The sequence below is a fragment of the Cyprinus carpio genome, chromosome A25 (genome assembly GCF_018340385.1).
Source record: "Cyprinus carpio isolate SPL01 chromosome A25, ASM1834038v1, whole genome shotgun sequence".
Taxonomy (NCBI): Eukaryota; Metazoa; Chordata; class Actinopteri; order Cypriniformes; family Cyprinidae; genus Cyprinus; species Cyprinus carpio.
The window spans coordinates 11,850,637-11,863,054 of NC_056596.1; the positions used below are offsets into that span (position 1 = coordinate 11,850,637).

Genomic DNA, 12,418 nt, shown 5'->3' on the forward strand with positions numbered 1-12,418 from the left:
ACTCATGCACGTCTTTAAATTAGGGTCGAAGGGAATGTTTTAGAGAAAAATGTGCTAACAAAGTTTGGCGACTATAACTTTCACATGGTAATTTAAAACGGTTTACCATAGGAATGCAACTAATGCTTCCAGAGATCACACCATGGATATTTGCAGTTATATTGTATTCCGTTTCCAACAAAAACTGGGGTCATGTGTGTATTTAGGAATGGAAAATGCATGAACATAAATGCATAATTCTCATGGTAAAGACTAGGAATATCATAATACTCATTTCACTACAAAAATACATTAAATAAAATAAATGTTATTGCCAGTCTGTTTGCCAATCCATTCCATTTCCTGTAAGATCCAGAATATTTATTAAAAAATATTTTATTTATTTATTTTTTGTTTTATCCATCACTCTGTTTAGCAAGTGCATTCGCTAAGGATGCATTGTTATTAAAATTCAGGCCAATAATTATTTCCATTGCCAATATAAAAATTTTATAATAATATTTTGTCTACAGAAACTATGAATGAGACACTAAAACAAGACATTTTAAATGCTAAAATGTGAATTTAGGAATCACAATATAACTCTATACTATTTGCTTGCTTGCTTTGTGCCTATTTTAGGCTTCCCCATCCCCATTTAATCCCTGGATGTGTAATGTTTTGTGTTTATTTACAGCCACTAGTTATATTCCTTGGCAAATTTCTACTTAACAACCACAAAAGACAGTGACTAAGAGACAAAAACAAGACAATCACAGGCCACAAGGGACAGTAACTCAAGCAGGAAAAACGCTTCCGGAGCTTCAACAAGGCCTGGCTGCGTCTAGTGTATTAAAATCCCTTGTGAACACAGCCACCAAGTGATTGGAGGATGACAAACCTGGCTAATGCTGAGTGATGTGGATGAGGGTAAGATGCTGTGCACGGTGTCTGGAGGATCAAATGTGCACACACACTCAAGAAAATGTCCTTTCACATACACACTCACTCAATGGGATTTAGACTGGAGTCCTTCCTCCCTCCTTCTCTACTCTAATCGCAGTGTTGTGGTTTTCTCGCTGTGGCTCTGTGGTTATTTTCTCCTCCCTCTCAGAAAACTCTCTGTCTCTCTCTCTCTCTTTGCCATGTATATAAGTAAGCAGTGGGTAGGCTTTTCAGCAGACAGAGAAAAACTATGCAAGAGTACTTTAGATGTAGAGAGGTGTGTGTAGTGCATCATCAGCCATATGTGACTGAAGCAGCTGCGTGGGATCTACAGGTGAGTGACCTCTAATTACTGTGACTCAAAATTTTATATATACACAGGGACTTCATATGACCCTGATGACATCAGCACACTCTCAAAACAAAGTGCATGACAAAAGTAGGCACATTCCATCTTCTTATAGCATTTTTTAAAATTGTTGCCCGTGTTTTTCTCAGTTAAGTATACTCTGTAATTCATTGTTTTCTTTCCTGCACATACTTTGTATCCAGACATCAGTGAATGTTTTTGAATGACTGTTGCAGCATTGCAGAGTTGAGTTAACTTGTGTAAAAAATGTGATATTTTCATTTTTTTCATGTAGTGTATTGGAAATATAAAACTATCAGAGAGCAATGTTTGCCCTCTTTCGATAGGAAACTAGAGGCAAAGATGTTTACATGGGGTTTCAAAGACATTTAAATATGGATACACAATACTTAGTACAGTACTAGTACCAAATACATTATCAGCCAATATTAGAGGTTTTAAAATTGATCGATATCGATACTGAATATTTAATCATGCTCAATTTCTCTGTTTTTACATTTGCCATCATTTAACACTTATGTAGTGTAAATATTTTAAAACACTAACAGTTTAAAATCACTGTTAAACAAATCTCAAAATGTCAATTTTTCTAACTCTTCATTACGCCTCAATTGAAAACAGTATAAACCGTACACATTTTAATATAGTACATATACATTTAATACAAAATCAATGTAAGAATTTGTAAATTTATATATACCTTTAATACAAATTTTAAATAAAATTAGTATAGAGCCATTAGCGGTTATCTGATAAAATATTAAAATAATTATCAACCAGAATTTTAATATTAATGCTTTCTAAAGTGTAGATATGTCGTTAATAGTGTAAAGAGGATTTTCAACAGTGTTGTGTCTATTTTGAATGGGAAAGTTGTAGGGCAAGACCTCTCCGCAAAGGAAATCAAATTAAAGAAAACCTAATTAGCTCATTCCAAATACATGTGTTCCTCAAAGGGTTTAATTTAAAGTTTACTTTCAGGAAATGTGCTGTAGCACCACTGAGGTCTTTGAACATTGGTTCTGTAAATATTTTGAAGTGATTTAATCAAATGAGATTACACACTTCAGGATAAAAAGCTTCTCTTGGGGGACAGCCAATGATGCTGGAGAAATTGACAGCCTCTAATGTCAACATTTCCCAGGAGCCCATGATCCCTGTGGAGGCCTCTTGTGGTACATGGTAAAAGCATAGTGTCATTATACCATTTTATTGTCAGCAGTACACAAAGGTAGATTTAGAAGTTGTTTAGTGTGTCAGCAGTGCCCAAAATATAATTCTTTGATCTTGAAGATATCACATATTATCCTTACTACCTAAAAGAAAACAAGCCACCTCAAACCAAAACACGCTCTCAGATTAACCTGACGTAGAACTCTGTTTGAGTTCAACTGTGATTATGATTCTCTTTTTAAGCTTTTGTTTAACATTCAAGCATCAATTGTAGAAATAATTAGACATCTTATCTGTGATGTCGGTGTGTGATCTTTGGATTCCAGTGACTTTGAGGAAAGATCAAATGGAAAATATCAGTAATGACAATGAAAGCTACGGATGTCAAAGAATGTTATCTTATTTTTTTGAGGCAAACAAATGATTAAATAGGAACACTTGCCTCACGTCATCCTCAGAGCCACAAATATTAAACCACACATCTTCTGAGGAGCCCTGAGGTTCCTTTATGGCAATTCAAGAAACCTCTCTGTCTCCTGTTGTAAATCTGGCTCAGTCATATTTATTTTTCCAATTTGGATCAAATTCACATTTGGCTGGGACTGAATGAAGTCGCATCGAAATCCAAGCATCAGGTCGACTCCATGCCTTTTGTGGTTTCTCTGAAGTCGTTGCCTAAAGGTTTTCTTTAAAAACTACTCTCACTAAGCCACATGTATCTTAATTATTGCCAGAGAGGGCTGTGGGTTTGAGGAAGCTCAAAGATAAATAAATATAAATGTTCAGGCACAATCACTTCAATTCTTCAGAAAAATTTATCACATCAAAAAAAGTGTTTTCATTGACGGCTAACCCTAAAGCTTTGTGGAAAGTTTTATTCATCCCCCCGCTTGAATTCTCTTGCATACTTAGACATAATCACATGTGGGATCCTTCCTCTTCTCCATTTTTAACAACCTCTGTCACAAGCCCGTTCTGGATTACAGTATTATAAGTAAAGCTTTTTATACATTATCAGTGTTTGAATGTATTCTATGCACAAATGCTGTGAAGATCATCTGTAAAGCTCGCTGCAATGCAGAGGTCTTATTATGCAGGAAGTGGTTTAATTCTTCCCCCTCATGGCACGGGCCAGGCGCCAGTCCTAGGGGAAAAAGGAGCTACGGCGCTCTCAGCCAGGCTCTTTCCACTCAATAACACAACCACCACTGGGCTCCGCAATTTGCCTTCATCCGCAACATTCCACACAACATACCTCATTTTTCAACCTATGATTTAGCACATGATTGGCATTAATAACCTCCCAATACATGTGTTACTGCCATGGTTACTAATGATTGGTTCCATGCTGTATTCTATGAGAAATCAGAGATTCCTGATTATCCAGTAATAAAGAACATCCTGTAACATTTTAAAACAAACTTGGACCACAATTTAAAAAGTAATGATGAGTTTTTGGACTCTTTAGAGTATCTGACTTTACTCATCTACTAAAATTCACTTTGACACTAGCTGGTAAAAATCATTGCATAACTCAGAAAAGTGTTAGTTGTTAGAAAAGTATTTGTTAAGTATATGTTTGCAGATGCCAGTTGGTTATATCTAATGCAATGAGATGCATAACCTTTACCTTTGTCTTGTCTTTAATGCTCTAGCATGCAGATAGGGCATGTGGCGAGGACAGCTATGATTATGGCTATGTGGGCGCCACACTGGTGAGAGTATGTGGCTGGATTTGGCCATTACCCTTGTGGTTAACTGCTGGTTTGACTGATGACTGCAACCCCCAAAGTTACATTTGACTCATAATCAAACCAAGCTGAAGAACAAAATGTTATGTTTATGCTTGACCTCTCCCTACTTTGCACAGTTAACTTGGCTTAAGACTTTGTACAAAGGGCCTCACATCCATCTTAAAGATGAAAACCTTAACCATTTTATACAATATCTATTGAGTCAGTAACAAAAATAGTTTTATTTCTTGACTATCTATACTGTATGTTCATTCAGTTGCAAAGTTTTCAGAATTTTCAGTTTTACAAGCTACTGCATTTTAACCAAAGTTTACTTTACAATCACTCATAATTGCTTTTTCCTTTCTAAGAACTGAGAATAAAATTAAAATTAGCTTTAACATGCATTTAAGACAGCATTTAAAGTCAACATGAAATTAAAAAACTGATGTACGTTCTTAATACTCACTACTGCAAACAATTCAGTGCATATTATTCTTAAGAAACAACATTTGTCCTCATAGGATTTCCATAATTTAATAACTTTCTCTGTCTTTGAAAATACTTTTTCTGGTATTTTTTAGATATTTCTGGTATCTAAAGTTTCTGGTATGAAACTTTTCACAATCCAATCAATTCCCAATCAAAAAAAAAAGAAATCAAGTCTAGACTCCCATCCTATATTTTGATTAATTGAATATCCGTTTTACTCTGACTACAACAACTACATGAATTAATTTGTTTTTTTATTGATGTTTTTTTTTTTTTTCTTGATGCTTTTTTTTAAAGTTTTTATATATGAGGATATTGTTTTTAAAGTTTTTGGTTTTTAAATCATGCATGAACTCAAAAAATATCTACCTTGAATGCAAGTCGCACTGGATAAATCATGCTAAATGTAAATATACCAGTTATTGTGCAAATATTGTGTAACACTGTGTGCTACTTACCTCAATTCTTTTTTGTCCCTCACAGGATGATTGACAGTTGCCAGTGCTGAGTCACATAGCAGAATGCCCGGTGTGCCCTGTGGGGCCTTGAAACACCACACTGTGCCCGTAGCCTGTGCCATCATCTGTTCCTGGCTGTTGATCCTGGTCCATTCTGCCTTTTGCCAGAAACCTGCAAAGCTGCCTCTGGTGGGCCGCAAGCCTTTCCTGGCAGCCTGGAATGCTCCACTGGATATGTGTACGTTGAAGTACAATATCAGCGTCAGCCTTGAACTTTTCCATATCAGCGGTAGTCCACGAGCTGTCCACACGGGCCAGAATGTCACCATCTTCTATGCCAACCGCCTGGGTTACTACCCTTTCTACAATGAACAAGGGGTTCCCATCAACGGAGGCCTACCTCAGAACAGCAGCCTTGAAGCACATCTTCACAAAGCCCGAAAAGACATAGCACACTTCATCCCTTCTGAAGATTTCCGGGGCCTGGCTGTGATCGACTGGGAGTTCTGGCGGCCACAGTGGAATCGTAACTGGCACAAGAAAGAAATTTACCGACAGCGTTCACAAGAGCTGATTGCACAGGCTTACCTTAATGTGACCAAGGAACAGGTGGAAGAGCTGGCACGCTTGCGCTTCGAGAAGAGTGCCATGGAGTTCATGCAGGGCACACTGAAGCTCGGTACACAAACTCGTCCGCACGGACTCTGGGGTTTTTATCTCTACCCTGACTGTCACAATTACAATGTACATGCACACAACTACAGCGCCACATGCCCCCTACAGGAGACCCACCGTAATGACCAGCTGTTTTGGTTGTGGAACAGCAGCACTGCCTTCTTCCCAGCCCTCGCTATACGCAAAGGCCACATGGACAGCATTCGCAACCTGCACTTCTCACAGAACAGGGTACTGGAGTCGCTGCGACTGGCCTCCCTTAACTCACTGCCCTATGAGCTACCTACATTTGTATACACACGCTTGGGGTATAGAGACGAGGCCATGGCTTTTCTGACCCAGGTAGGAACATATATTTAATCAGAAATCTAAATATAACAAGATGTACTTTGGGGAATCATACACAAGTCCCCAATACAATTTTATTGTACATGCAGTCAAACTTCCCAAAGAAAAATCTGTTTAAATTTTCTGAGTTTTTAATGTTCAAAAACAAATAATGATAACAACACTTATATAATTTTCTAACATTACTGGAGGGTCAACATCCTGCAGAGTTTAGCCCCAACCAGCCCCAACACACTTTCCTGGAAGTTTCTAGTGCACCTGAAGACCTTCAGGTGTGTTTAATTGGGGTTGGAGATAACCCCTGCAGGACGGTGGCCCTCCAGGAACAGGTTTGGAGACCCCTGTTATTTACACACAAACTGTGAGTGAAAAATCAAGAGCTCCCTCTTGTGGTCCAGAAACAAATACTTATAATAATAATTTCAGTAGAACTATTTAATGTTTTAAGAAACTTTGTCAGTAAACTTAAATTTAAATGATACATATTTACATTCATTTCTTTATTCATTTTCATTTGACAGAGACTTGATACATACAATAGGAGAAAGCGCTGCTTTGGGTGCTGCAGGATTCGTCATTTGGGGGGATCTTAACCTCACTTCTTCAAGGGTGAGATTTTTAACACCTGAAATATTTTACACACAGACACAGACACACACCTAAACCAGCTAATCAAGGTGTTCATGATGACTTGAAAATTACAGGCAGGTGTTTCTGAATAATAACAAAATATACAGCTAATTGTGAAAGGTGATCCATTGTAAAGCAGTGGTTCTAAACCTTTTGACTTGAAAGCCCCCTATACAGGTTAAGATAATTTAGACATTTATGCTGTAATTATGACAAAGCTGCTTGTTTTCACACATTTTTATTAACAGAAACTGGGATCGTTGATATGGTACATTAAACACAATTCATTTTGTGATTCTAGAAGTTACAAGAACCATATGTGACCCTGAACCACAAAACCAGTCTTAAGTGTCAATTTTCCGAAATTGAGATTTATACTTCATCTGAAAGCTGAATAAATAAACTTTCCATTGATGTATGGTTTACAGGATCAGTCAATATTTGGCTGAGATACAACTATTTGAAAATCTGGAATCTGAGGGTGCAAAAAAAAAAAAAAATCAAAATACTGAGAAAATCGCCTTTGAAGTTGCCCAAATGAATTCTTAGCAATGCATATGACTAATCAAAAATTAAGTTTTTATATATTTACGGTAGGAAATTTACAAAATATCTTCATGGAACATGATCTTTACTTAATATCCTAATGATTTTTGGCATTAAAAAAATCTATAATTTTGACCCATACAATGTTTTTTTTGGCTATTGATAAAAATATACCCCAGCAACTTCAGACTTTTAGAAAGGTTTTGTGGTCCAGGGTCACAAATGTTTTTCAATAAAAACCCACTGGCTAAGAACCACTGTCTTAATGAGACCACCATATTTTGGGGTTCATGGAATCAAAAATTTGAAAACCCCTGTTATAGATATTTTCTGTAGCAAAATGCTAAAGGTCACCAGATACAATGATCATAATACAATGTGACATTTACATTGATTTCTGGTTCAATACAGAACGCATTAATAAACACAGCAAAGTTTGCTCAAAGTTTCCTGTAGTTTAATGCCACAGTTTTAACTTACTGTAACTTCCTGTGTCCCCTCAGCAAAATTGTTCCAAAGTGAAAGCCTTTCTGAACTATAGACTGGGTCAGTACATCACTAACGTTACGCAGGCAGCAGAAATTTGTAGCGAATTACTGTGTCAGACCAATGGTCGCTGTGTCCGTAGAGACCCACAGGCACCACACTACCTGCACCTGAGCCGCGGCAACTATCGGATCCTGTCTAATCGGAATGGCACCTTCACCGTGATCGGCCAGCAAACTAAGAACGAGCGCCAGATGCTGGCCGACAGGTTCCGCTGCCACTGTTACCAGGGGTATGAAGGAGAGCGCTGTGATAGCATAGAGCCGGAGGAGACAGAGGAGGACAACATGATAAAAGAGGATGTGGAGGAGGAGGAGGAGAAAAAGAAGGAATCAGAGGTCTACAACGACATAAGGGATACTGCTGTGCCGTTACAAAACGCCTTCATCCTGACTGCTCTTCTCCTCTTGTTGAACTTCAGTTCTATTTAGAGGTGAAGTGTGTATTTTCTGCACCACTGACATCAGATGGAACTGCCAAAACAACAGTAATCATTTTCAAACAGGTTTCCCAAACACTCCTCTTGTCTTCTATTGGTTAAACAAATAGATAGCCCCACCCCAAACTCACATAATTTGTTAAGCCACTGTTGCCAATGGCTGATAAACATATGAGAATTTGATTTAAAGATACCAAATAACTAATCCTTTACTTTTTTTTGTGCAAAATATTAACTAAATTAGAAATTTATAGTTTGAAAATGAATCAATATATATATAAAAAATTGAACAGGATAAAAATTATTGTAAAACTTTGTTTACAATTTCTGCATAATTTATTTCGGACTAATAATTTATTAGATAGAACTGTTACACTAAGACAGGAAACAGAAAAGACAGAGAACAGGAGCTCCTGCATGTCATCGCTGTCAAAATAAAAGTCCTTCAGACTGACTTCTGACACTTATCAACCAACCAGAAAAACTCTAATCTCGGATTAGAAAAATGACACACTTCACCTTTAATGAAAAGTGGCTAAAGAGCCACTTTGATGGCACATCATCACTCAGTAAGGTTTTAATATTTGTGATTTTGCATTACTGAAAAATTATAATTGTTACATTGGTGCTGTATTCTAATGTAGATTCGATGCAAGCCTTGTTTGCACAATCTTCAGTCTGTTCTGAATGAATGCTCAATGATTGTTAACTTGTCAAATTTTTGACAGAAAAGGTTAAATTTATGCAGTCTGTTTTTACAAGGCACTGACACCAAGATGCTTCCCGTGAAGTATATTAGCAAGCTCATCACTTACAACAATAATTGCTATCAGAGCACTTCAAAGTCAGGGAGCGCTGGGTTTTCAAAACATACCTAAATGAGGTAAGATCCACATATTATATACACGTCAAGCTTTAAAATCTAAACTGACCAAATGTTATATTTGTCCAAATAGCTAAATACCAAGTAGCTAAATTTAAAATAATTATAGACTATATCAGTTATTCATTATTTGAAGTAACTTGTGCCAGTGGGTCAAAATAATCCTTAGCCTAATGGTTTAAATCATAATAAAATATTATGTACCACAGTTTATAATATTCTCAAAAAAGGGAAAACATAGAATACACAAATCATGTTCAGATGTTACTGTTTTCATCTTATTGAACATAGTACAAAGTACATTTGTAAAATATAGTACAAATGTATAAAATGTATAAAATACAGTACAAATGCCAACATGTCAAGTTTGTCGTTATACCATTATAAACAATTAATCATTATATATTTCATCATATTTTAAGCTTTTATCAAAATTGCACACTAGAATAAATCATTGTAATCATTATATTAATGATGAGAAAACTCAGAGGACACAACCAGAATTGAAGCTAGTTGAATTTCATTACAGAATTTCAAAGTAAAAATTAGCTAATTTTATTGTTTTTCCCCCAAATTCCAGAAATGTGTGTTAAACCAAAGATTATGAAGATGTACTGTATGTTTACACATGTAAGTTTGCATCTGCTAAACTACAGAATGCTGTGGTGTGTGAAAACTCATTATGATTGTATGTTAAACTCTGTCTTTTTTGTTCTTGATTGAATGAAGCCGGAATGATTGATACTGAAAACAAAGAAAGGTAATATACCTCAACATCTTTCAGTACTTTGAATACTTTTAATTAGCAGATTCTGCAATTTGTTAGAAACTGTAATAGAGGTCTACAGATTGTCTTACATGTACAGTTTCAGGTTGAAGGATAATCAGACTGTTTTATCACTATTTTCTGACCCATTTTGACTCAATATGCAAATTTTTCTAAAATACTGCATTTTGTAGCATGTAGACAGTAGTTTGTATGAGACACTATTATCAGAGCCGTCATTATTAATCAGTGTATTTTTACCTCAGTGCTGAAGTTCTCCAAATATATTTCCAAAGGTTTATTTTTTATTCATCTCAAAATCAGTCATTTATGCAATGTGTAAATCATTATTCAATTAGTTTTTTTTTTTTTTTTTTTTTTTTTTTTACATTAAGCAATACCATTAATTAAATACGCGGTGAAGACAAATGTTGCTTGACTCATGATGCACTGCAAATAAAGGATTGTAACCTGGTCTGAATTCTCATTATCAGAATTTTCTTGAAGTGTATTATAGGAAAGATTTTGAAAATCCTTTGTGTGTTTACCCAGATTTCTTCAACAATGTGTCATTCAATTTGATCGAGTGCCCAGAAATGCACTATATAAATGTAAGGAATTAATTAATTAATTTAATTAATTAATTGTAGAGCCTCCCTCTTTGGTTATTGTGGTCACATTACCCAACTTCTGTTGAGTTTCAACTGGCAGACAGATGCCATTATATTTTCCTGCAAAATGTCCCAATAACCTTGGGAATTCATTTTGCCATCGATAATAGCAAGCTGTCCAGGCCCTGAGGCAGCAAAGTAGCCTCAATGGCCCCTCCACCTTTACATTACAATTGGGGCTGAAGTTTTAACCTAAAGAGTCTCTAAGTGGTCTGATCTCAAACATAAGTCATTTGCTTTTATAGTTTGAATAAGATAATTATCCAAACATAAAAATGAGATTGGTTTTCGTATTACATTAAATCTAAAGTTGATTTAAGTGACCTAAAGTTGAGGAAATGGTTTGTAAAAAATAACCTCAGAACATATTGATCGTTTCTAAATACACTAATCTTTTTCCAGTTACATACAAGCACAGTCTTGTGTTTTTAAACATTGACCTCTGCTAATATTTAACAGGAACCTGAACAAGCTACATTTTCTTCTTGCTACAAGCGAAACCATTTGACTCTGTAAGATACTCATTATTTCTACATCTCAAACTAAACTGCCATTTAAAAATTTGCATTTTAATAATAGAGGCATCTCCTAGCTTCTGATATTTCTGATGTATTATAAGAAACCTTACAAAAATGTTTTAAATATGCATCCCATTTGCCACGTTGTTCTAGCAAAGATAGTTTGGTGAAATTAATACTTCAGGATTTGTTGTGCCAAAACAATCTTAATAATAAGATACTGTAGCACAAATGTTCAATTTATTAGTATTAAATTATATACATTAGCATTAAAACTGACAAAATGTTTGATCTCAATCAATGTACACAGATGGGAGACCAAAGGAAAAAAAGGTTACCATTTTACACAGTTCTCTTAATTACATTCTGGCATCTTATCACACCACCAACTCCTCCACCAACAGTAGCTCCTCTCTTTCAAAGGCCTTTTGTGCTGTTAAAGAATGCTCCTATGTTTAAATGCCAACAGTTGAAGGTCCCTCTAGATTTATCGCTGTTCCAGGTGGTCACCACACCTGCCAGGGAACACATTCAAACCCTGACCCTGTTTTACAAAATTCAAATTGGGCTTTACCCTTATATAGACCTCCACTCCTTGAAAGAATATAATGGTGGCATCCCACAGAGGGGCAACCTGTCTGCTAGTATGGAGAAAACTAAGGAAGAGTTTACCCAGTAAGCACTGGTCTCACTGTCATGGACTGGGAGGAGTGGCTTCCAATGTTTGACTAGAATTTGGACGACAAGGAGATCTACAAGGAACTGTCCGTCAACTACAGCCTTAAACAGAATTCTTCCCTAGACATGCAACAAGCAAAAAGTGTGCCAAATGACAATTGCAGCATGAAGCCAGACGTTTCATGAAGGAAACTCTGAAAATGGGGATTGATTTTTGAATTCTGTAGCTGTGGGGATACTACTTGTTCCCAGATTGCTATAACTATGACTTTGAAGAGTAAAAACAATACAGGTACTTGCTCAGAGCACACAAAACATTTGAACAATGAGCTGCACTGGCTGTGGGAGGTTAGCACTGCCCTTTACTCATCAGCATACCTACCAGTCTCTGTGAGTGGAAGCAAGAGCACTGCACTGTTTGTTCGTCACCAGGTGCAAGAGGCAGTAGCATCCCTGGCAAAACATCGCCACAGTGCACCAGTCTACATCTACCCATGGACTCTCTTAAGAGACCAAAAAGAGCTTTACATGAATGAGGTACAGTATGTAAACTACTTGCTGTCATAGA

At 36.4% G+C, this 12,418-nt stretch overlaps 1 protein-coding gene and 1 pseudogene across 1 annotated transcript; both read left to right on the plus strand.

The window, feature by feature from the left end:
- The first annotated feature begins 907 nt into the window (after positions 1-907).
- On the plus strand, positions 908-10,258 carry LOC109063193 (hyaluronidase-4-like). The gene is made up of 5 exons (XM_042715921.1): positions 908-1,258; positions 5,176-6,167; positions 6,381-6,445; positions 6,695-6,782; positions 7,853-10,258. Exons 2-5 carry the CDS (start codon positions 5,214-5,216, stop codon positions 8,324-8,326), a joined length of 1,581 nt encoding a protein of 526 aa, XP_042571855.1. The 5' UTR covers positions 908-1,258; positions 5,176-5,213; the 3' UTR covers positions 8,327-10,258.
- A 1,224-nt stretch (positions 10,259-11,482) lies between these two features.
- LOC109063166 lies at positions 11,483-12,417 on the plus strand (annotated as a pseudogene).
- Position 12,418: the final 1 nt, after the last annotated feature.